Source organism: Lissotriton helveticus, chromosome 5_1, assembly GCF_964261635.1.
Source record: "Lissotriton helveticus chromosome 5_1, aLisHel1.1, whole genome shotgun sequence".
Classification (NCBI taxonomy): Eukaryota; Metazoa; Chordata; class Amphibia; order Caudata; family Salamandridae; genus Lissotriton; species Lissotriton helveticus.
The window spans coordinates 319905563-319932032 of NC_136065.1; the positions used below are offsets into that span (position 1 = coordinate 319905563).

A 26470-nucleotide genomic window follows, 5' to 3' on the forward strand; every position below is an offset into this window, starting at 1 on the left:
CGAAAGCTCAATTGGGTGATAATCAATACAGAGTGGTTGGGAGAGGAATTCAACTTAATACAAGTGACAGTCAAGGGGTGGTAATGTTCAAAAAAAGGGTTCTTCTTTCCAGTGTCTTATTACAGCGAGCCATCACTGGTAGGCTCTCATTGTTCTTCCTTTTTTTTTTTTTTTTGGCACTGTTGAGCACCGGCGGTGGAGCTATGCGTCCAGCTCTAATCCAGATTTCTCGTTGCAGGGTGTGGCCATTCTTTGCTCTCTGACCACAGTCCTGATTGTCTTGTTCCTAACTAATCTACCATAGGTACTTTAGGCGGAGTACCCGCATTCCGTTCTTCTTTCGTGACAAACCCTATTCTATCTTTGTGCTGTGTTTCTTCTTGAAGTCAAGTTCAAAAAACTCCATATGGAAAAAAAGGGGGGGGAATGGGGGCGTGCTTTGGGAGGCCGAGGGAAGAGAGGGTGGAGTGGGATCAGATCTGAAATGGACCAACGAGGGCAGAAATCTCAAGCAAGTGGGCCCATCAATCGGGCTCAATGGGCTGGGACTTTCGGCACGAGCTGGTCAACATGCAGGGGCTTCTGGACAGCCCTTCTTTCTTTTCACTTTCCATGTTGAGAATGGTGCCTCGTCCCGCATCTCTTTGCTCTGTGGCTCCGCCTTGGTCGAGGTCATAGATGTTCCCCGATCTGCAGCCAGGCTGTGCGTCACGTCCGGCCCCTCTCCTCCGACGACTGCATGTTATCTTTAAATAAGTACAAAAACAAGTGTTAGAGAACTGGCAGGGGAAGACGTTCACACACTTCAATTTCTCTCCCACCCCCAAGTAGTTGGGGAAACGTTTATCGGTCACGATAGGGTGGATGTTTATTAATCCTTACATCGGGGTATGCTATTAACTCATGAATCATTGCTGTGGTGCAGTTTTGCAGGCATTTTTACTATTTTCCATCATCATGTCTGTTTGGTGTTTATTCCTGTTACATTCTCGAACGTGATTTATCTTTAAAAACAAGGTCATCAGCTACACTCTTTAAGGTTTTCTGGGACGGCTGGTACAGAACTGGGACCATTCTGGAAAAAAGGGGACGTTTCGGACACTCTACTTTTGTGCAATGGGCGGTGATGAAGGTGGTGTTACTAAAGCACTAAAAAAAAAAAAAAAACACTGACATATAGCTCCCTTTTAAGGGCCAGATTAGGGGACATCAGTCGTCTTACCTGTCCTTTCTTTCTCAGCCAATTAAGTTCCATCATTTTACAGAAAGGAGAGGTAGTAATATGGCAAGATACGGTTGTTTTGTTTCTGTCAATTTGTTCAAACACTGTCGTGTTCAAAGCCAATTATACATGTACCGGCGAGGTACAGTGTCGTCATTTATTCAAAAGGGAGCAAGGGAGCCCTCAGAGGGAGAGAGCGCCGTGCGAACCAAATAGGCTATTAGTACACGTACATATTGTCAACAACAAGGGGCCCCAATTTAGTCAACAGGGGACCTCGGGGAACAATTCTTTTCAAACAACAACGGTCCCATGTGCATTCTAGTACAGCATCAATAAATATAGACGGAATCAGTTCTATATTTTAGAGTGACATGTCCAGCCGGACAGAGGTCCTTCACGTTTACTTAATAAACACAATTCCAGAATAAAACAGGAATACCTTCCACAAGACATGTGCGGTACACAAGCCTGTGCCCAACACTTGCGGGGTGTTGACAGTTGGTGATAGAAAGGAAAGGTTTTAAGGCAAACAAGCGTTCTTCTGTTTACATGTTAATTTCACAGAAAATATCAGGTTGCACCATTACAATAATTTTGCAATCAAATACTTGTATAAGGTGCTTAAACAAGTCGACGACGTTTCAGTCCCCCTAAAGGGTCATGGGGACCATCATCAGGACAAACAAATAGTTGCCTTAATCGCTAAACCACAAAAATGCCTATCAGAAAGAAAATAAGGAGAAAAAGTGTAGAAAATATACACACTTTAAAAGCAGAGCATAATTAAATCAGGTGACTCTTTGTGCAATGTGTATACCGAGGTGAAGACGTTTCACGGTTGCCATGAGTGACAAGGTGGCGGTAGTGCGGAAACGTAAACCGGAGGGTGTTTGGGGCTCGTGTCAAGTTGGTGGATGGTGCCTAATAATTCGTCAATCGACGAGTGAGGCAGGGGTGGCAGCGCGAGGGCATGTTCATGCGTGTGTCCAGGAATTTGGATAGTGCCTATTGCGGTAGTGCCTAGTTGATCTCAATACTCGATCAGGGTGAAAGTGCAAGTCCTTGTGAGGGCAGTGCCAGTCGGGAACGGCAATGATTCGAAAAAGTGGTATTGCGCATGCCTCTAACGCGGCTGAAAAATTCAATCGGCTTACCAAGGTAGCGGTATTTAGTATCTACCGAGTTAATACTCAGATCGACCCGGACCAGCAGCCCTAAATAAAAGAACAATCTGAGAATTAGAATATAATATGGCGTCCCGCGAGACTGCATAATACGGGACATGCAGGGGAGCTTACCCGATTGGGACGTGAGTTGCCGTGTTACTGGATCGTAACCGGGCGACGCCAGGGTAAGCCTGTTGGGACAGGAGGCAGTTATTAAGACCACGATCATATCGGTACTGCAAGGCATGTACCCATATGTTGCTGGTTTACTCACCGGTATAGACGGTCATAGAGATGTTCCCTGGCGTGCTCGTGCAATCGTACCAGGAAGTAAAAAAGGGGCGGGTGCTCTGTGATAGGACAGTGCGCGCAAGGTTTATGGGCATGAACATAGACGAGGGGTGCATATTGCGGTGGCCATCTTGGGTGATGCGTGACTATGACGATATCACATGCAAGGTGACAGATATAAAAACATTGAATACAATTTGGAATCGTTTTCTTTTTCCGAACAATTATTTGCTGAGCGCTTTGCTAAGAGTCTCTACAGCAATGCTGTCAAAAGTCAGATTAAGGCAGTCCATTCCTCCTGCAGGTTCAGGCCTGAATTCAAGCTGTCAGTCTTCAGAATCCACTTTAGTTCTTCTCTGTTTAGCATACGGGTTAGGTCACCTCCTCTTGGTGGTATGATGATTTGTGTAATAGCCGTCCAACGGATCTCATTTTCAGTATGCCCTTTACTCAGAAAATGTTCAACCAGGGGTGCATTTGGTGTTTTGCACCTAATGCGGCTGCGATGTTGTGATATTCGCAGCTTAATTTTCTGCTTTGTCTGGCCAACATATATAAGGTTGCATGGACAGAAGATTGCATAAATCAGATTACAGCTATTACAGTTTGTAACATGCGCAGTTCATTCTTCACATTTTTAAATACAAATTCTTTACTGTCAATCGAAAACTCACATTCCACACAAGAGCCACATTTGGAATGACCACGTAAAGGTGGTAATGACCAGTGATCATGTAGTGTGGTATTTCTCCCAATTATTGGTGGTAATGCTGCCCTGGCCAATTGATCCTTAAGATTTTTGCTTTTCTTGAAAGCAAAGAGGGGAGTTTCCCAATTGAGTGGACCTGAATTCAGAATGTGCCAGTTCTTTTTAATACATTGTTTTACACGATTAGATATGGTGGAGAAGGTGGTTACACATACTGTTTTCTCACAGGTTTCTTTAGGTTTGGGTTCAAGGAGAGTGTCACGAGGACAATACCAGGCCCTCTTCATAGAGTTTTTTATCAGACGTCTGGGATAGCCTCTAAACCTAAGTTTCTCAGATAAGGTATTCGCCTCAGTAAAGTAATCCTCTTTCTTAAAGCAATTTCTTCTTAGCCTGAGGAATTGTGAATAAGGGAGACTGTCTCTTAGTGCCCTGGGGTGACAGCTGTTATAACTGAGAAGGGTATTCCTTTCTGTAGGTTTGCGATACAAGGATGTGTATAAACTCCCATCATGATGCTGGATGGTCAAATCTAGGAAGGGAATACTGTCCTTGTTATGGGATAAGGTGAACGTAAGGCCATTGCAATTATTATTAAGCCAATGTATCAACCCTGGGAAATCCTCACTTGAGCCACCCCAAATTAAAAAGACGTTTACGTACACACAAATACCAGATAGGGCGCGACAGTACATACATCAAGTACGAAAACCTAAGACAAGACACAGAGCTATTTTGGGCAAAAGGACTTTGTCATGCGTGTTGCGTATTCTCAGTATTCCCTTTAATTCATTTGGGGGTCGAGCTCTTTTTATTCTCCTTCCTAATAGTAGACAATTTTTGTTGGTAACCTCGTTTCAAAAATACTTACTCCTTTTTAATTGGCCGGACACTAGTCCAGTCGTGCTTATACTCACGGTGGAGTCTTCCAACATCTAGCAAATGATGATGATAATGGTACAATTCCGATTTTTCTATGAGGATGGAAGAAGAAGGGGTAAATCTAAAACATGACAATATCCCTAATTTCTGGGCTGAGGGGGATTTTGGATGAACCCCGACCCGGGGTACTCTTAACTTCTCTTATTTAGTCAGCGCATAAATTGCCTCCCTGGTGCGCATTATTTTGGGTATACATTTGGGATATCGGTTGGGGTCGGGTTCGTTGTACTGCAATAACCCTTCAAGTTTCTGGTGTAGGCCACTCTCCCATTTACTAGCTCCAGAGAGAGTCGTCTCTAATTAAGGAATGTGCTATACTCTTATTCGTCTTTCACATGCAGGTACCATGTTCGGGCTTAATTTTCCTATCCCATTAACCGTTCGATCAACACCTCAGTCATACAAAAAGCATTCTTTTGTCAACCCAGACGTGTGCCACACATAAGCATTCATACGGCACAAATCAGGGCCCATGCGCACATTCATACCATACAAATTTTTCACGCTCCCAGAGATAGCTCCTGTATACAATGTACCATCTCACAGAGCTAGCCTATTTTTTTTCTTTTTGCGTGGAACACGGTGCGTTTTAGGTCTTCTCCATACTTCAGCTGAAATTCCGATATTAACCTGCAGAAAAAGAAAAGAGGGGGAGGGGGGGCAGCGTTCAAAGCACATCAGCGTGCATAAACACAAATTTTTTTTTACCTACCACGTACCTGACTTATCTCTTTGGGATGCAGTACCTTGCATCTCGGCATTGAAGCCCAGAGGAACTGGTAGTGCGGCAAAGACAACCGATGATAGGCTGTTTATTACATAGATCGCCCGAGGGTGGTAGTACAGACCGCATGTAGGAAAGGGTCAAAAGCCAGGGGTATTCAGTATAAGGTGAGGGGGGGTGACGGAGTCATGTTTTCATTTGAAGGAAAGAAATGGTCTACAGTGGTATAGGGTTGTTCCTATTCGCAGAGCATGGAAACTATTGGGGGGTGGCAAGTTTCACTGAGGGCTTTCGTGCCTTCAATAGTATGCGTTTTGCCTAACGTTAGACTAGAGGGCATTCCTCTGGTGAGTTTTAGGAGCGTTTAAAAACTCCTCTGATACACGGGGTGGGAAAAACAAGGATTATGATGTTTAGGATTCCGAGGACCAGAATGCGCTTGGGGTTCATCACTAACAATACTTCGGGTCAATGTACTTCTTCGGGGAATTTACAACTGTAGTGTAATTAAAGATTCCTAGTTTGAAAAAGGCGCGCTTTCGATCCAAAGGGGGCTGTGAGGCAAAAGAGGTCTGGTCTACTGTCCTATTCATAGATATATCTAAATATCAGGATCTTTATCTATTGCTTACGCTGCAGGAATGTAAAATACGACAGATCTTGACTATTCTTTTCGCATTATTTCTGTGTACTATGTCCTTTTAATTTTTCATAATCAAAATTGCTTCATTTTACTTGAACTTTATTTTATTTGAGGATAGTAGCCTTTATTCGAAAACCTACCAATCTAAGTGACTGTTATGATGCTAGTTCCATATATTTAAAAAACCTTTATTTGTGAAGATGCCAGCATTCAAATACGGGCCTCGAACCATATAGGCCGGTCACGGAGCAGACAGGAAACGCATGAGGTAAGGAGAGATTACACTGTAGTATAGAAGTACGTAACGGGCGAGCCATTTAATTAAAAAAAACTAAACGTGACTAACGGTTGCAGGATCAGTGAAGGTTAATTTTGTAATTGGAAGTATAACAGGATCATTTACAATAAATTCGTCCATACGCACACCATGGGCGAATATCATGAGTAACATTACTTCAAAGCTATAATAATACAATAATCAATAATGAATAAAAACCCACATCAATAGGGTTGTCCGCATGCCCAGTCAGTACCCTTCCCCGCCCGCCGTGTGCACAAAGACCGCATACATATCCCATAACATCAAGGCTAAGCAACTAGAACGTCATAAGGAGTTGCAAGTCCCGCCTATACTGGCGCCATTTTGGTCGAGGCCGGGCAGGTCCAGAGTATAGTCCAAAATGCCTCCAATAACTAGCGGTCAGACCAGAACCCCTTTCGGCAGTTCAAAAAAATTCCGTTAACGCCAACGGAAAGGACAGGCGGCATGAACCGTGACTTAAAGGTGAGGAAGGCAGAATCTTCCCTACCGGGCCACGCTGAGGTCCCACCGGAACTGATCGAGTTGGTAGTCTACAGTATCTCTTAGTAATTTAGGACAAAAGCTGGCGTTAGCATGAGAGCACCGCCATCTCGTGACAACGTCGTGGCCACTCCAGAGAGCGGGACAGCAGGTGTATCCCTCCGTCGATGCACTGAATCATCCTCCCTCACGCCACCAGATGAGGGTAAGGCGGCGGTCACCCCCACCGGAAGCCCGCGGGAGTCGGAGGCGAACGACTTCCGTAGAATCTCTAGAGCTGAGAGAACGTCTTCAAGAGTGGGGTTCATGCCCGAGCAGGCAAGCATCCGAGTCCCATGGTAGCCCAGAGCCATCTTAGTGGACCAGGCCCAAATCCGGGGAGCCGGCCGCCATCTTGACAGTCCCACAGCAGCTGCCCTTCACCACGGCCACCGGAGCGGCCCCCCGGTCAGCCAGCCGCGGGGGATCCGCAAGTGGAACGCGAATGGCGATCTTGGTGCAGGAGAGGAACCTCCACCTGGAGGGGGAGGGGGGCGTCCGTGCCGCCTCTCCACGGCCGCCCCACGCCATCTCCTGGCGCAGGTATACAAAATGGCTGGACCAGGCAACAAAGGGGGGAGCCATCAGCAAGGCATCCCCCGCACACAACTTGCTGGACACCACCTCTGGACGATCCGGGGACGGGCCTCGGCGCGTTGTGTTGCCTCCGGCTTATTCGCACAACGGTCCCTTTTGGTCGGCCTCCATCCTCCACCCCGGGCCGCCACTGATGTCGCCTCGCCGGCTGATGACTGCAGGCAAGGCCCCGGTCTCCACGTGCCGGAGGCCTCATTTTCCAGACGAGCGTAGCTGCGGATCTGCTGCACTCCGGAGCCCCCAGGACGGATGGTAGGTATCAGCAGATAAGGTTATCGTTATTGGGCAGGGTGGGCGGCAGGATAGACACGTTTGGGCAGCGGGGTCGGCGGAGCCGAGCTACCTTGCGGCCATCACGGTGTCGAGCTCGGCTCCTCCCACTAGTTTCATATTTCTCATGAAGGGCTGTTCCTAGTGTTTCTTTTTTAGCGGGGTCAAAAAGATCCCATCAGTGGCCTACTGACTTTGCTTGATTCCTTTTGTTTTTCCTAGCGATTTTTTATGTCATAGTTTGTTGGAAAGATACAACAGCTAATCCGTATTTTATATACATGTCCTTTTTATTAGGGGTGCCCTCCGGTGGAGCCGGATGATCTACCTCTAATAAACGGTCCGGGCTGAACCAACTACTGAACAATGGGGGGAAGATAGGCATGACGGGTTACAATGGGGACAAAAGTCTGCACTACCTATCCTTCACTACTTTGCGAAGACTAGGCAGAATATTTCTATTCTACAGTATTCGCAAATAGGGAATACCCAAAGAGAGAACTAATTCCAAACAGTCAATGTTCGGACAAACAATCAATCAACAAATGAGGAATAAAATAGGCGCGACGGGTTACAACGGGGGCAAAAGCCTGCGCTACCTACCCTTCACTATCTGCAAAGAGAGAGGGAAATTCCTGTTCCTCCTCGTTTGTAGGCAGAGAAGATCCTTTCAGAGAACCAATTTCGAACAGTTAATGCTCGAACAAACAATCAATCAATGGAGAGGGAAGTAGGCGCGACGGGTTACAACGGGGGCAAAAGCCTTCGCTACCTACCCTTCACTATCTGCAAAGGGAGAATACTCCTATCCTTCCCCGTTTGTAGACAGAGAATCTCTCAGAACCAAACAATCAAATGCGTAATACTAGTATTTTCCAAGACAATCAAACAATCAATTCGCAATTCGTCGTGTTACACGACCTTACCCGGACCGCATGGACAGTTTCTCGTCTTCCGCTTCCAGCACCTGATCGTCCTCTATTCTCCGTAATTGCTGTGGCACTCCTGATGGTTCCCAGTCAGGACCGTAGATCACTTGAGAGAGGTCTGCTCGGAACCGGTGAAGTTCGGATGATCGGCTGCCAGACGAGGGTCTATCGGGCAGATGCACTTCCCGATCGTTGCAGTCGTTCACTCTGTCGTTGGGACCTCTCCCACTGGATCCACGTGTCGCTGATGGGCCCCACGTTTGGGACGCCAATTGTAAAAAGGCAGAGCCGAATTCGACCAAGAACCCTTCAGTATTTGCCCGGCGTTAGCCGCCTCTCATACCATTCAAAATTACCAAACAAAGAGGCAGGCGCTGGAGACTGGAAGGCAGGAAACAGGAGTTTATTCCGACGGAGCAGAACACGTCAAATCAGACAACAGGGTATCTTCTCGAGGTGCTCTAACCGCATCTCTGAGGCCTGGCCTCTTATACACAAGTTTATGGCTTTATTACATTTATGACATCCGTGGTATTGCTTTGAAGTACGAAAAAGGCATCTTTGGAATCCCCGGTTCAGGCCCGTTCTCACACATATCTACAGTAGGGGTCCCCACCCAAATCTCAGCATGATGGCTATCGCGCAGCTGGACATTCCGCTGGGAACAGGAATGCGGGCGATCGGTCGGATCTAGGGGTGTGAAGGCATTGATTAATCCCCGCTCCTTTGATGTGAGGCGAGGTCCTACTGTAGGGGGCAATAAACTGCATCTGTTGGGCTAGGTGATGGCCTGGGATCAGGACGGACAATCGGGCAGGGAGGAAGAAGTTATCAAAGGGCCTGTTCTATGAATGAGATGAAAGAGTGAGGGGGTTCAGCACGGGATGTGGCTCGGAGACAGGGTCGCGCTGGAGGTGCGTTTATGGCCCAAGCAGGAGAGACCGGGGGCTGTCGGGGCACGGGGGATGCTTGCGAGGCCGGGGAGTGAGGGGGAGAGATGCGCAGGCTATTGGCAGTGGGCAGAGAGGCTATGGCACACAAAATGGCTGTCACTTACGTGCATGAAGGGGCCTAAAAAGGGACAAGATGGCGTGGCCATTGTTTCACGATTTTCACTTTACTTTCAACAGTGGCTGTGGTGAACATAAATGAACGCCGCTTATGTATACCTAATTTAGTCATTTTCCACAAGGGTGAAAGTGGCCAGTTATGCAAACATCACCCCCTCTGCTGAAACATTGCACTCGAAAGGGGCCCTCAGAGATACCATCATGTTTTGCTTTCAGGCTTTCACTGGCTTCTTCTCCTATTTATTCTTGGCCACTCTATCCCCATATCTATAAATCAGCATCATGTATTTATATTTTGGAGTTTTATGTAGTGCAGCATATTTCCACGTTGCTACTTCAAAGGACAGATTTTCTCTTCCCTTTACTATGCAGTTAAGGCTGCAGTGTTTGCCCGGCTATGATGATGGTTTGGTGCTGTCTAGAATACTCTGCCGTGCTCACAATTGTATGTGCAGTACAAATGCATGTTAACATGCTGTTGGGACCTGACTGCATTGTAAACAGATGTGACCCCCTGTTCTAGGTGCCTGCCTGCATGTGTGAAACTGGTATCTTGACTTTTGGTTTGTCATTGGCATCACACTAATTTAGCGTGTTCATAAAGACCTTTCCCATTCCATGACAATGCGAGGTCCAGGGCCTTTTCTGTGATCTGGAGGGATGGACTAAACATGCCCTCGAAGTAGACAGTAGACTACGGTCCCTGTCCTTGGTGTATCACGTCATTGCAGCATATGGTGTTTTGTGCTTTATAGTGTGGGTAAATGTTTTTCTCTCTCTCAGTGAAAGGGCGGTCTACTGACCCTTCCCAGAGAAGTTTCTTTTTTTTAAAAGACATTTTCTATTATATTTATTGGTCCTCCAGAATCACAATAAAATCCTGACAATAATTACACATCGCAGGTGGTTATCCCGAAAATGCCAGCACATTACTTTCAAGGATAGGACGTGTCCACAGCTGAAACCTTGCATTAATGTAACATATTACTGTGTCCTGACATAAACATAGTTGTCTCAAGGAAATATACCATAACAGTTAACTCTCAACAGCCCCCCCCCGGGTTGCATGAAGGAAACTACCCCCATACCATGTACCATAAGTTGGCTTTGACTCGCAATTGTGGTGTGTCTACTACATTCTCAGACTTCAGGTGCCCCCAGACGGTACTACAACTCCGGAGCCAGCATGGTCAGTTTGAGTCACCTCCATCTTTTGCGAGGTGAGGACCCCTCTCCCAATAGAACCTCTGTGATTATGATATACCAGGACCTCGTGTCATCTCCAACATTCTAACTCGCCTCATGCGGATTAGCTCCACTGTAGCCCACTCCCGTAAGTCTTTGGCCCAACTCTCCACCGTAGGGGGCGCCAAGCTCATCCACCTGATTGCAATTCTCCATTTGGCCAGTACCAGCCCAAACTGGAGAAATGTCAGTGTAATTTTTTTCCGTTTAGGTCTAGGGAGGAGTCCCAGAAGTATGGGCACGATTCACAGAACTATCTTAAAACAAAATCCTAAACTTGCTACCATTTTGGTATTCACAGAAGGCACTTACTCATTTCGGTATTCACAGAAGTTAGGAGTCCTAACTTTAGGACTCCTAAATACCTTCTGTGAATACCAAAAGTCTTAAAGTTAGGATTTTTCTCAGTTTCGGAGTAGTAAAGTTAGGACTCCTAACTTTAGGACTCCTAAATGCTTTCTGTGAATACCGAAAGTCTTAAAGTTAGGATTTTTCTCAGTTTAGGAGTCCTAAAGTTAGGAGTCCTAACTTTACTACTCCTAAACCCATGGAGAGTGAGTGAGATGTAAAAACCATTATAGTATCCAATCAATTTTTATGTGGCAGGCAACTATATGCCATTAAAAACAAGTGAACAGTGCAATGGGGAAATTATTGTCCCCTCACCGTTGTAGGTGCGGTCGACATGTTTCTGCCATGTGGCTCACTTTGAGACCCTAGGACACAAAACTAATTGCAGCATGGAAGGAGGGCAAAAAGGATAGACACCTGTAGTCACCACAGTCCCTGCCACACCGTGCAGGGCCATAGAGAGGGGTCCCTTGGGTACCCCCACGGGCCCCTCTGGGTGAAAGGAGGCCTGCTATAGGCCCCCAAAGTCAGTTTCCGACTGCCTTTCTGTGTCAGACAAACTGAGTCAGAAAGGCTATCTGAATCCGACATCGTAGTTGCTCAGTCGGAAACGCATTGAGCTTTACGATTCGGCTCCGACCGACTCGGAGTCTCCGAATTCCAGTCGGAGCCAAGTCAGAAAGACCGAACGGTTACCTTCTATCGTAATCGGGTGGTCGCCCCTTAATTTCACAGAGGCGAAGAGACATCACTTGAAGTCAACATTTCCGACTTGATCTTGGAAACTAGATTGCTGAGGGATAGGACAACAAAATAAAGAGGTTTCTATTGGTCTTGATAAAAACCATGGACCACTATTCGCCCGAGTAGGTGTCTCAAACATGTTGTTGACAAAGGGAATGCTGGGGGAGTCATATCTGTGAGCATCCAAAAGTGCATTTTAAAAACTTTACCAGGGCCACTCAAAATAAAGCGATACTGGCAGCCCGTAGATATTTTTATCTCAGTAATTACTCCAAAAAGAAATATTAAACTGCTCCCTCCACTGAAGTTGAGTCTATCCTGGTTTCTAGGGTACAAGTATGAAATCAGATGATGAAGCATGCCACTAATAGAGTGGTTGAGGTATCTTACAAAAAACACCTATAGTTGCTGGGGATTAATACTCCATACCATTGCAGGTAAATCGTTTGAAGAAAACTTTGTAATTTATTTATTAGGCTAGAGAGGCAGGATCTATGGACAGTGCTAGGTTCTTCTCCCCCAACCTCTTTTTCTTTCTAGGAGCTGAGGATCTGACATTAGACCCTAGATGTATGCCTGCCTACAGAGAGAGGGTGGAGTGTACCTATCCCTGCAGAAGAGAGACTGTCTAGGAGAAGTAGGCCAGTGTGCTATCAGACCCAGAGAAAGCCAATGGACCAAGAGAGTGATTTAGGAATGACTTGTGTTGAAAAGGAGGTATCTGCTCAGTTCAGGAGTCAACTGTACCAGCACATAAAGCTTGGCAGTGTGCTGCATGTTTGAGAGAAGCATACTGCCACCATCGACAAGGAGAAGCTCGCTGATTCTCCGCCACAGTGGAGAATCCTTACCAGCCAAGAGGCTCAATGACTCCCACAGTCCTCATCATAAGCAACTTTGGCCTGAAGACAGCTACTACCATCACATAGCACTGGACTAGAGTGTCATGAGCCATGACCTGATATGGGCAACTATTAGTCAGGGAGTGTATGTTTGGGCATCGTACCGGAACAATTAATGTACAAGTGAAAAGCCTGGGGTATGACACATGGAGCTTGTGGTAGATCAGAGAGTGCTGGTCGGGGCTGATCTAGAAGAGGACGGTTTTCCAGGTCACGTGGAAATGGCCAACCAAGCATGAGAATGGGATGGATACCTCCAGGACAATTTGAGGAGCAGGAGCAAGTTGAATCCATCTTCTGAGTTGTATGGTATCCGTTCAATCAGTTTGTATACCGCTTCACGATTCCTGGACCTTTGTTATGTTTGTTTTCTGAAAACTAGTCCACTGCTGCGACTTCCAGAGTGGAAGGGGAATCATGCCATGAAAGTGGGTGTGTAACTCACATCCATCGTATAGTTCGGATCACTATGAACAAATTCAGGTTACCCATGGGGCTTAACTTGCACAAAGGGAAAGTGACTGATTCAGGCTAGCATGCCCAACATTCTCACCTAAGATTATTGTGCAAAGAAGCAATAAGAGATATTGATCTCAGTTGCTCCTCGAAACACTAAGGGGCCGATTAGGATGGCGGTTTTTCCGCATCCTCCGGGCCGGCGGAAGTGTCCGCCGGCCTGGAGGATGCGGAAAAACCGCGGCGGAGACTCCAAAGACCCACCGCCAAATTAGGATGGCTGGTGGGTCTGGAATTCCGTCCGCCGCTTTTCCGCCGCGGTCGGCTTCCGACCGCGGCGGAAAAGCTATAACATGGCAGGCGGTGTCAATGAGACACCGTCCGCCATATTATGATGTTGGTGTAAATATGCTTTTCCACGGCGGCTTTTCCGCCATGGAAAAGCATACGGACATTCACTTTGGGGGCCCGTTGCGGGCCCCCTGGGTGAATGGGGGGTTGGGGGTGCACATGGGGGGTACCTCTGGTACCCCCCTGCATTTGCGTACACAAAGCAGCAGGCACCGTGCGGTGCCTGCCGCTTTGTGCATGTAAATGCAACACATGCATTTTTAACATTGCGGCGGGTGCAGCTTGAAGCTGCACCCACCGCAATGTTAAAAATAGAGGATGTGACCGCCACCCTGGCGGTCACATCCTAATTGCCATGGAGGGACCGCCGCTGCCCATGCGGACGGTCCCTCCTACTCAGGGGTGGCGGACGGACGCAAGTCCGTCCGCCATCCTACTCAGCCCCATAGATTGTTTTGTGCCATCTGCACCTGAGCCTAATCTTGAGTAATCCCACAGAGGAGTGGGACCAGCTACTGCTCCTTACTAGGGTCTTCAGGGAGCAGCTCCTCCGCCTCCTGTGAAGGCCCCTGAGCATTTTTTATTTAGCAGCGGACATGAAAACAAGAGTTTGGTGCCTTCATGAACATTACTGGTGCTCAGGTCAGCCCTCTCAGCTGTGTCTCTAGGCTCCTGATGACAGGAGGAGGAGACTGAGGGAGCTGAAGCATGATCCAGATACAGAGTGTTGTTTCAAATAAAACTCTCTGTAGCTGGATGTTTAAATATGATTCCCTCAGACAGGCACAATCCAGTCATTATACATGTGCCTCAGGCAGCACAACAGTATATGTGCTAAACTGTGGCTGTCAGAGCACACATCAGTGCATCCCTGAAGCCAATGCAGTACCACACAGATTCGATGGAGAAGGATTGTGCTTCTAGTCCTAATAAGAAGCAGGGAGAGGACTTGAGGTTAATCTTCTTCAGAACCTGACACACTTCTCTGTCTGGCTCCTCATTAGGAATCATGGCTTGATAGTTCCAATGCCAAGCACCAGTTTCAATCTCTGCTACTGCCATGGAGTTTCTGAGTTGCCAGCTAAGTAAGCAAGGTAAGTAAAACATTTTTATTTTTCTATTAAGTGTGTATGTGTTTATGAGTATGTTTGTGATTGATTGATAGTGAATGGGATTGAGTGAAAGTGTGTGTGTGTGTGTGACAATGTTCCCTCCAGGGTGCACGCCTGCGCGCGCACCCGCTATCCTGAAGCGCCCAGAGTCTTTCATGGAGCGAGCATGTCGCATCAGAACCCAGCTTGGTGGGCTCCACTGCATAAAGGACGGAGGAACTCAGCAGTGAAGTAGGGAAAAAAATTTGTTTAATGTAACTGAGGCTGATGAAACAAAGGGCAGGGAAGGGCAGGGGCCTGATAGCACAGGAGAAGGGCCTGTGTAATCCCTGCCTCCTGTTAACTTGATGCTCGCCCTCCTTTCATTGACTCAGCACAGAGCAGAGCCAATAGAAGGGGAAACCGCCTCAATTTATTTACAGTGCCAATTTTTGTGGGCCCTTTTGTAAAAATTATGGGATTTTTACAAAAGTGCTGATTTTGCATTTTGTTTGCTAATTGCGATATCCTGTATCCAATTTTAGGTTATTAAATCAAATACATAGAGGTTTTTGTACAGAGCTCACCCGGAATGGACTTATTCAAAGGTGCTCTACTATATTATAATGAACAAAAAGGAGGTTTGGTGAATCAAATATTTATCTTTGACCACACAGATTGGGCAAGCAGGGAAGCTGGGATTGATTCCAGATTTTCCAGTATTAGACCAATAGATGTATATCTCTGACATCAAAGGTTAATGCTTTGTTGGTAATTCTTAGAGGATGAGATTAGAGAGTAGGTGACATGACACGATTTTGGCAGGTTCACACAGCTAAGTAAAAAAAATGTTTTCCTTTTGGGAGGTCAAATGGTCTCAAGTTCAAACAATCACCACATTCAGTCAAAATCTCTCACTCAATTATAAGCTATCAACTTATTGTTTGCGAAATACTCAACAAGAGAAAAAACCTAATTCATATAGAAATATACATTTTTATTTTCAATAAAAAGACATAAATCCATATACAATTGCATTAAAACCCTACACAAAACATGTTAAAACCACCTGATGTGGAATGGGAGAAATATAGGACAAGACAATACACTTTGTCTTTAGTATTGTTAATTTGGACGAGTTGATGACAACTTTGGGAAGATATATTTTCCTTGTACCCAACTATTTGCTGACAACTCCAAATTTAACCCTTATGTGATGCGTCAATGCGTTTCGGAAGCTTTTGATGATTATGGCCTCCTTCCTCAGGACAGTGTGTATCGCTTTCTCCACAATCAGTATTTCACCTAAGCAAATGCATCTAGGTGATTAAGACTTATCCATACTTTGTCCTATTTGGGGTCGTTTTTCGATAAATTTCGATCTCCCACGTCACTGTTAAGATGCGATGATTAGCTTAGAACGCGGTATTTCAATATCCTCGTTCTACTCCTCAAGGCTCTTGTCTTGTGTTATAACCTTGGTGGTCCCATATGTTCTTTTTCCACCGTTATATTTTCACCTCCCTGTTCTGTTAGGGGAGACCTTTATTGTGTTGTGATCTTGTTGCACCCGGGTATCTAACGCTCGTAGCTTGTATAGTTGCCAGGCAGATTTTCCCGGAGTGTTTCTCTTGCGTCTAAATGATCGCCATTAAGATTTGATAAAACCACAGCTCACAGCATAAACCTTACCCAAGGAATAAGAGCTCTTCACACAGGAAACCGCCTGCTAAAAACGGTTGTTTTCAGCACAGTGAGAGTTGAACCCTGTTTCCCATGTGACATGGTTGGGAATTTAAACTACGAGTCCACATTGTCTCCAGTGAAAGTTTGGCTCTTTTTGGGTTTGAGGACCTTGAGCTGAGCCAGAGCTAGGCACTTGGATCGAGCTTTAAGTGGTTAGCCCACCTCTAGAGCAAACTTATAGTTATAGTCTATTAAATCAAACACAGCCGGATTCTGCCTGGCGCACATCCTGGATTCACATATTTGAATGGGCTGTCATATGTAATAATGAATAAAAAGGAGGCTCAATGAAATACAATATTTGCTTAGAATCACACAATTCGGAGCTGAGATTGAGCCCATTCTTTCTAGATTCACATTGTGTAGTTCAGCCACAAGATGGGTGTATTTCCCTCTTGCCCGTTTTACATCAGAGTACTGCTTTGTTTTTAACTCTTGGTTTATGAGGTAAGAGCGTATTGGTAGGCAGAAATCTCATGAAACTTGGCTCTTTTTGGGAACCATGGTCCAAGAGGACCCTGAGCTGAACCAAAGGCAGTCATCTGGCTTGAGCTTTCAGTGGCTCATCCACCTCTGCATCAGATAACAAAGTGCTAGCCTACCGCAGTCCACTGAGGGGTGTCAGCTGTGTACACATGCACTTCAGCTGAGTGCCAGAGAATTATGAAGCCCAAAGAGAAGGGGTTTCTTAAGTGAAGGAGAGGAAGCACAGAGAGATGCCTGTTACTATGCTTTCTTATGCAGGGTGCTCTGTTGTCTTGGGTATCACGGAGACCTATTTGTAGGCTAGTGCCTTTGCTGAGCCAATAGATATGGTTGGGATACATCAGTCACAGGTCAGAAACAGTGTGAGGCATAGTCTCATATGTGACTGACTCTTCCCTGGCACTATTGTCCTTTAAAACATGTCTTTGGTGCACTCAACCTTGGCTGTGGTGCACGGAGATATTTCATTGCCGCACACAGAGTAATACAATTAGAGGGAACATTGGTGTGTTACTGTGTTTAAAAGTGTCAATGACAGTGAAAGTGAGTGAGAATTAAGGGTGGGCTGAATTTGCAGAGATGCACTATAAGGAATTCCGTGGAGTTGCACAAATACTCTGTGGATTTGCGCGGAGTTCCGCTCCGCCCACTTGGCACAATTGTTAGCATCATAGGGCCTCAGGGATTAGTGTTTCTGCTCTGGTCATGCTCTTCAGGCGTGCCTTAGCAGTGCCTTCTCGCGCATCCCACTGTGAGCCCCTTGTTGTCCAGAAAAGGGCAGACTGCGAGCCGACGGCAAAGTCGACTGTCGACTATCCCCAAACCTACAGCCCTTGAGCCCTTCCACCGTCGCCGCGCCCGCAGCGGCTCTCACTGTCCCACCCAGAGACCCGGATCAACTCCATGGCTTCCCCAGACATCACCCGGTAGTTGGTGAGTTAAGTGAACCGGGTGGGGTCTGTGGAGCGAGTCGGCTATATAATATTTCATTAGTGCACAGTCTTGTTTGTTTATGCGGCTGATAAATTGTTCGACAAGAGTGTTTATGGAAGACGTTGCAGGCATGTTTTTATTTTGAAGAACAAATGCAGGGCGATACGCAATACATGACACTGTCAAATCACTGCGTTGTGGAAGACAGTTGACAGGGATATTTTCCCGACCTGACCGCAGAGGTTGCTGGAGCTGCGAGGAATGTCTCCCGTGGCTGCAGAGTCAATACCAACAGTGCAAGGGATTATCTGTGGTTAGGGTAGGGGTGGGCATGGGGGAAAACTCCGCCACGTGGTTGAATCAGAGTTTTTTGCTGGACTCGTGCTCCCAGCGGAGTGTGGAGTTGGCAAAACTCTGCAAACTCCATTGGCGGAGCGGAGTTCACCACCCACCCTTAGTGAGAATTTGAGTTTGAGAGTGTATATGAATAAGTGAAAGTGAGTATGAGAAAAAGAGTGAAGGAGTCTGAGTGTGTTAGACTGAGTGTTTGATTGGAAGCTGTCAGAGGGAGTGGACACAAGTCATGGGTGTAACTATCAATGGTGCAGCGGATGCAGCTGCACCAGGGTCCAGAGCCAGTGAGTGAGTGTAACTGTGTTAATAAGTGGAATGAGAACAAGTGAGTATGCGTATGTTAGTGTGTAACAGGGAGTGGGAGGTAGTAGGAGTGAGATTGAGTGATAGAATGTGAATTAGAGTGAGTGGGGGAGGAAAAGAGTAAATATGACCTGGTGAGAGTATGAGTGAGGCAAATTTTGAAAACAATTGGGGCGGGTGGTACTCCTAGCCAGTATTAGGCCCCACCATTTTCAAACATTGCCGGACGCCACTGATAAGGACGGTAATAGCAGGAAACCTGATCATGGCGAGTTGTCAGGCGATTATCGTGAAGGAGGGGGGTTTAGTGTCACTCTGTTATGGACACAACTTTGATGCACCTGTATAATATATCTGTCGAATTTAATAGAATATAGTTATTCTGTGATATTAAATTACCTTTTTTACCATAAAAGATAAGCAGTGGGAGCAACATTGTATTAAATTGCCTGTTGCCCTTCACATTGCCTCCCTGAGAAGCCTGTGATTTCTCATCCTTGCTGCCTTGAGAATCAAGTACGGAAAAAGTTGCAATTGGCCAAGTTTGGAGAGCTCTAGTAGAATGGACCCCAGGACACCAATTGCAAACGACCTCACTCACCAATTTGGAACCCGGTGCCCTCATCTGTCACATGGGCTCACAAACAGGGTTTGATGCGTGCTAAATTAAGAGAGAGGAGTATTGCTTTAAGATATTGAAAGCGAAAATATACCGGACTCAATTTTTTCAATTCACAAACAATACCAGTAGGAAGTCTGGAAAGATGAAACATGGGAAGATTTGCAGGTATGATCCTATTTCACTCTGCTAAAACCTACATAGCATAGTCTAAGCAGAGGTGGAATGGAGCCCGTTGTGCAAATGTACATTTTCTTAGTTGAAAAATATTTTTCCATTTGAAGAAAGCCCTTTCCCTATGTCTACACTAAATTTGGGAGTGGTTATTTCCTCTTCCCTCCTGGAAAGATAGTTCCTGTTCCTCTATCCCTTTTTGGACTAAGTTTCTGATCATCTCCAGGGTGGGAAGAGGTTACATTGAAGGTGGAGAATTCACACAAATGTACATTTTTATGGGCATTTCCAAACTTACAATACAAACCATGGCTTATAATGACCAGTTTCCCATTTGCCCATTTGCGTGGGATTTACAACTGTAGATTAATCTGCACTCTGCAGCATTAAATCCATTTACGCCTTCCAGAAATCCATAAGTGAATCTCTAGCAGGTGAAACAGAATGTATTTTCATCTGTAAACGCAGGCTCATATCCAAAAATACCTTAGTGTGTGTGTGTGTGTGTGTATGTATATATATATATATATATATATATATATATATATATATATATATATATATATATATATATATGTATATATATATTAAGCTTTATAGTAACAAGGTGTTTTAGTGCAAACTAAATGGAAGTAGGCTCCTCACCCATTCTTATTACAGCCCTTTTCCTAGTCTTCTATCACTTTGATACAGCTAACACCCAGATTCATCATTGTTCAACGAATAGTACCACCCTATTTAGGTCAGGCCTACCATCATACATATTTCCTTTCTGGGACTGCCTTGTGATACACAGTGGTTCCTGGAAGGAAAATGTGAGAATGTCCATAACACTCCATAGAAGACTCCTTGCACGTCAGGGACATATGTATTTAGCTTTTCATTAACTAATCTCCACCTTGGGGGTTTGTTGCTGAATATGCTGAGCGGAATGAAGAAGCATGGTGATGCGCTCACCATTCAAGTCTGATGAACGTGCATTAGCTGTATTAGGAGGTGAAAGTGACAGATACTAGGCCGTTCACTAACCTGGTGGTTGCTCGCAGAATTTGAGGATTGAATTATTGTGTGGCACTTGTTACACTTCAGAAGAGTATAGAATAACAATAGCAAAGGGCTAGAGAAATTATGGAGAGCAACCCAGCTAATTTTTATTTCTTTTTCAAACAAAAATGCTTTTCTCATGTTTTATTTTAGTCTAAAGTGTCATTCACACTACATAACGACCTATCAATGTTCACCCACACCCAAATAATATACAAAACACTTACCACTTTATCGTAATGATGTTATTTAATGGATTGTTCTAAATATACTAAAGCAAATGTCTAACTTTTCTCCTGATTAGTAGCATTTGTTGAGCTGATATCCTGGAGTTTTTCCCTTTCGCAGGTTTGGTTTTTGGAAATGAACTGCAATCCTGCCCTTCATACTAACTGCGAGGTACTGAAAGACGTCATCCCTGATGTGGTGAATGAGACCCTTGGTACGTACCTGGGCAGGTTGATGAGAAAGTAAGATGCGCACAACTATACTAATGTATCCACTGAAGATGTGATCACCTGGAGACAAGCTTGTCAAATGTGAATGCAATTTGCTTTCTACCATTCATGTTGGCTATGGGCATATTAATTTACTACCAGCCTAAGAACGATACCCATGGTTGCATGCAAAGAGCAGACGTTTACATGCACAGAAAAATGTATGCCACAGTCACGTAAAAAGCTGGGCGCACAAACATCGGCATGCAAAGATATTTTGGGATACTTTTAGATCTGATGATACAAGACATTTATGTACAGTTTTCCCTCCTTTTCCCCTCATCCTGAAAGTTCTCAGCATGGGCAAGAGAGAACCATGCTGGCCGATCCTGATTGCCCCTCCTTGTACTAACCAGTAAACAGAGTAAATAGCATGACTCATCATGTCCTCATTGTCTCTGTGTGGTGGTGTTTCTGCCATTAGGGTCAATGGCATCTGCAGGCAGCATTACAGTTGATGTAGAAGGGGAGTTTATGGCTTTCCTAGGTCTACAGGATGACTACTTTCATGTACCTATTCACCCTAAACATCGCAAAGTTCTGAGATTCTGAGGTACCCGGGCACCAATATAATTTCAAAGTCCTTCCTTTTGTTCTCAAGCCAGTGCCACAACTATTCACAAAGGGAATGGCACCAGAGGCATCCTTCTTAAGTTGTGAAGAATATCAAATCTTTCAAGATTTGGTTCACAGATCTTCGAACACTCTCAGAAGTTCTATTCTTTGCTCTGTGGAAAACTCATGATTTCCTTTTGAGGGAAAATGGAGAGGTTGTTCCATAGACCCAGCATCTCTGAACATATTGGCATTGCTCCTGAACAAGGGCCAGACTGGCCGTAGCGGGCACTGGGCATTTCCACAGTGGGCCGCCAGGTTGGGGACCGGTTTTGTTACCGGTGATCGGCAATATCGGACCTTGTAACAAAATCCGCCGAAACCGACCCTCCCAAACAGCTCGGCTGCACCGGGGAGTGGGGGCGGCGGCTGAGCAGTTTGCAAGGGCCGGTTTCGGTTCCCAGTCCGGACGTGACCTGAACACCTGGAGTTTGCACAATTAGTCACTCCGGGGGACTGCTGATACATTCTAACCTGATGTCACTGCCTCTTCCATGTTAATTTTTTTTCAAGCCAAGCAGTGTTTCTGTGTCTGGTGTCAGGAATCTGGCCTGCATCCAATTTTCATGTATCTGCTTCACATTCAACCTTACCACTTGAATCCAGCTCAACCAGGCCTTCAACATACCTCCATTAGCGTACACTTGAAGCTATCTTGAGGCTCAAGAGATCACACCCCACTTCATCTTCTTTATCAACAAGGATAATTAAAGACTTTCCCAGGGTTTCTTAGGGGCCTTTTCACCAGTTACAATTCCCCCATCACAGTGGGATATGAGCACACTCTTTGGCCTGTTAATAAAAGATCCATTCAAACCTATGCATAAGGCAGATATTACGTTTATGTCATAGAAAACTGCTCTACTGTTAGCCCTAACCCTTGCTAGATGAGTCAGTGAGAGCCAGGTGTTTACTATCAAGACTTCTTTCCTACTGACTTCCGTATAAATAAGCAAGTTATGCTCAAAGCATTTTTTTCAAAATCCCACCTCAGCGCAGAGATGGTGCTGCACTCTTAGGATGTACAAAGGTGTTGAATATTTCTATATAGATTGAAGTTAGGCCTTCAGACAGCTGAAGCTGCTCCTTGTATCCTATGGCCTTCTGCTAAAGGTGCCCACTCTCAAAACAAGGAATAGCAATACAGACTGCTACAGTTATTGTTTTTGGTCATCTGAAAGGTGGTCATCCCTTACGATTTAAAGTATTAGCCCACTCGACCAAAGTAGTTCGAAGCTTCAGGAGCTTTTCATTCAGGAGTTCCGCTATCGGACATATGCTGGGCAGCTATGTGGAAAAGTTGCCAGACTATTGCAAGAACTTACTGTCTAGAGACTGATAGTTTTGGGACAAATATTTTGAATAACAATATTGACTGATATGAATATTATGTCAAAAATATTGCTCACCAAAATATTGTATTTCTATATTTATAATGTAACTACCAAATAAATTGTGTCAAAAATATCGTGGCATAGACTATCATCCAAAGAAGGGTAGGAATATTGTTTAAAACATGTAGATTTTATTACATTTATTGAAAATATTAAGGGCCAGATGTACAAGGCATTTTATTGGCCGCAAACGGCCCATCGGGCCTTTGCAACTGGTAAAATGCATTTTGCCATGTACAAAAGGCAATACGTGACTGGGCGACTTGTTACCGAACCGCATTTTGCTTCTGCGATTCGGTATTAAGAAGAGGCGTGTTTAGAGCGTTGCTTCCTAATACTGAATAACACAGGTATGTATGAATGTTTTGCAATCAAAATGCTGTTGCAAAACATTCATAATTTACCAACTCCATAGAGGAGATGGTAACCCATTCACAAATGGGAAGGGGTCCCTGGGGGACCCCTTCTCCTTTGTAAATGTGGGTGAAAACGTTTTTAAGAGTAGACAGTGGTCCCACCAACCACTACCAACTCTTAAATAATGAAAAGGAAACTTTTCATTTTTTATTTTTGTAATGCAGCTCATTTTCCTTTAAGGAAAACGGTCTGCATTACAATTTTTTTTTGCTTTATTTAAAAAGCAATCACAGACATGGTGGTCTGCTGACCCCAGCAGGCCACCATCCCTGGGATTGTAGCCATTCCCAATGTGTCGCAATTTGGGACCTGCCTCATGAATATGGATGAGGCAGGTCCATTTGCGACCCATTGGGAATCGCAGACATTCCTGCAGACACTGTTGTATATAAGTGTTTGCAATTTCCTTATTGCGAATCACAAAAATTTTCAATAAGGAAATTGCAAACTGACTTTTTTGTACTTCTTGTACTTCTGGCCCTTAATTAGTTAAAGAGATATAATGTAAAATAGTTTTAATAAGTTATTTACATTTGTATATATACATACACTAAACAATTTTTAAATACATTTAAATTAAAATATGAAGAGTTAAGTAAAGTTAAATTAACAAACATACATATAACTAACAAAAGAATGTAACCTAAGTTAAATGTGAACATGAACATATGAAAATTGTTTATTTTGTTACTTTAAATTAAATATACAAATAATATGTATTGATGTATACACCTTTTAACAAACATACCTATATTTAAACAATTTAAATACATATATATATATATATATATATATATTACTAGTAACAAAATATAAGTTAAAAAACAAGAAATGATCAAAATAATAAGTTATTACAATAATGTAATAATATAGAAAAAATCTAATTACAAATATTTGTATCTAAAAATTATATAAATATTAAAAAAATATGAAAAAATAAAAACAAATACAATTAAAAGATATAAAAAATGATTAATATACATCCAGTCTAACCAACATTGGTGAAAGTGTTGGACATTGAAGGGGTTACTATTCCAACTCCAAATGAAGCAACAGTAGAGAAGGCATTGGACTTAAAAGGGGTTTGATTTACTATTCCCACTCCAATTCAAAGAACAGTTAGTAAAATGTTGGTCTTCAGAGATGTTATATTTACTATACCCCCTCCATTGTATGCAGCAATAGGTAAAGTGTTGGACGTTGGAGGGGTTAGATTTACTATTCCCTCTCCAGTGCATACAACAGTCGGGAAAGTGTTGGACTTTGGAGGGGTTACAATTACTATTCCCACTCTAGTTTGAATAAAAGTAGTTAAAGTGTTGGTATTCGGACAGTGATTACATTTACTATTCATACTCCAGTGTATGCAACAGTAGAGAAAGTGTTGAACTTCAGAGTAGCTAGATTACTGTTCCCACTTCAGCCGAGGCAACAGTAGGGAAAGTGCTGAGCTTTGCAGAGATTAGGTTTACTATTCCTACTCCAGTTTAAGCTGCAGTAGGGAAAATGTTGGACTTTGGAGGTGTCAGATGTATTATTCCCACTGCAATCTATGCAACAGTAGGCAAAGTGTTGTACACCAGAGGGTTAGATTTACTGTTCCCACATCAAACTAAGCACCATTAGGGAACGTATTGGACTCGAAGAGGTTAGATGTACTATTCCACTCCAATCAATTTAATTTTAGGGAAAGGGTTGAATTTCAGATGGGGTAGATTACTTTTTCTGCACCAGTTTAAGCACGTAGGGAAAATGTTAGTGTTCAGAGTGGTTAGATGTACAGTTCCCACTCCAGTCTAAGCAACAGTAGGGAAAGTGTTGGATTTTAGAAGGGTAAGATTTACAATTCCCACTTCAATCCATAAATAAAGTAAGGAAAGTGTTGAACTTCGTAAGGATTGGGTTTACTATTCCCACTCAAGTCTAAGCAATAGTAAGGAAAGTGTTAGAATTTGTCAGCGTTAGCTTTAGTATTCCTATTCCAATCTATGCAAATGTAGGGAGAGGTTTGGACTTTCGAGTGATTTAATATACCATTTCAACTCGTAATCATAAACATTTAAATGCCTAACAACAGAAAATAGTTAAAACACATTTTATATAAAAATACATGCTATGTAACCAAAAAATAAATTCTAGAAATTAAAAATAGTTTCACAAAACCTTTATATTAAGTACAATAATGCATGCCCATTCCTACAACCTAAAGAAACCATAAAGACCAAAACAGAATTAAAATAATTAAAATAAAACAATATTTAAATGATTATATTACTCACTTAAGGCAAATAACAAAATCTAAATAATTGAATGAATGAATGAATGAAACAGTATTGCGCTAACTACCCGGAGGCCTCGTAGCGCTTATGACAGAAACTTAATTAGCAGGGGCTCAAGGCAGGTCAGCAGAGGGTAGCATACAGGTGTGTTTTTAGAATTTTCCTAAAAGAGAGATGGTTTAAAGTTTCCCGCAAAGGCAGAGGAAGAGTGTTCCAGAGTTTTGCCGCAGTATGTGAAAAGGAGCGGCCACCCCAACGAGCCTTCTTGACTCTGATGGGAGTAGCCAGCTGGGAGGAGCTGGAACGAAGAGGACGAGATGGAGCATAGGGAGTGACCAGGGACTGAAGGATTGCAGGGCCAGTGCGATGGAAGGCCTTGTGTAAAATACACATGGCCTTAAATTGTATTCTTCCAGCGATAGGAAGCCAATGAAGTTCCCTCAAAGCATTCCTCGCTGACTGCCATCGGGGAAGGTTGTAAAGTAGACGGGCTGCACTGTTTTGGGTGACTTGGAGCCTCTGGATGGTATAGGCAGGAGCTCCCATGTAGAGGACATTCCCGTAGTCCAGGCGAGATAGTATAAGGGCCTGGACCAGGATCCTCCTCGCCTGAAATGGGAGCAGAGGGAGCACCCTCCGTAGCATCCTCATCAACCCAAAACAGGTAGCCGCAGTCTTCGTAGCTTGTACCGAAAAGTTCAGGTCGGTGTCAAGCCAAATCCCCAGGCTTTTTATTTGAGGTTTGGGCGTAGGGGGTGGGCCTAGACATGGAGGCCAGGAGGATGCAAAGCCCGAGAGGGAGGGATTGCCCAACAGGATGACCTCTGTCTTCTCCCCGTTAAGTTTTAGGCATGAGGATTGCATCCATCTGGAGACCGCCTCCAGACAGGAGCCTAGGGTGTTAGACGATCCCTCCTGGTGGTCTAAGGAGACCACCAGTTGGGTGTCGTCTGCGTAGGTGACAATACGCACACCAAAGGGGTGGACTATCCTGTCTAGAGGCTCCATGTAAACATTGAACATGGTGGGGCTCAGGGAGGAGCCCTGAGGAACCCCACATCT

The 26470-nt window shown here is 44.4% G+C and overlaps 1 protein-coding gene across 1 annotated transcript in view; it reads left to right on the plus strand.

Moving 5' to 3' along the window:
* The window catches only part of TTLL10 (tubulin tyrosine ligase like 10), a 389096-nt gene that overhangs the window by 349389 nt on the left and 13237 nt on the right, over positions 1 to 26470 (plus strand). Inside the window, exon 11 of the mRNA XM_078642368.1 lies at positions 20555 to 20648. Within this exon, the coding sequence (XP_078498494.1) occupies positions 20555 to 20648 (94 nt within the window). The remainder of the gene's footprint in view (positions 1 to 20554; positions 20649 to 26470) is intronic.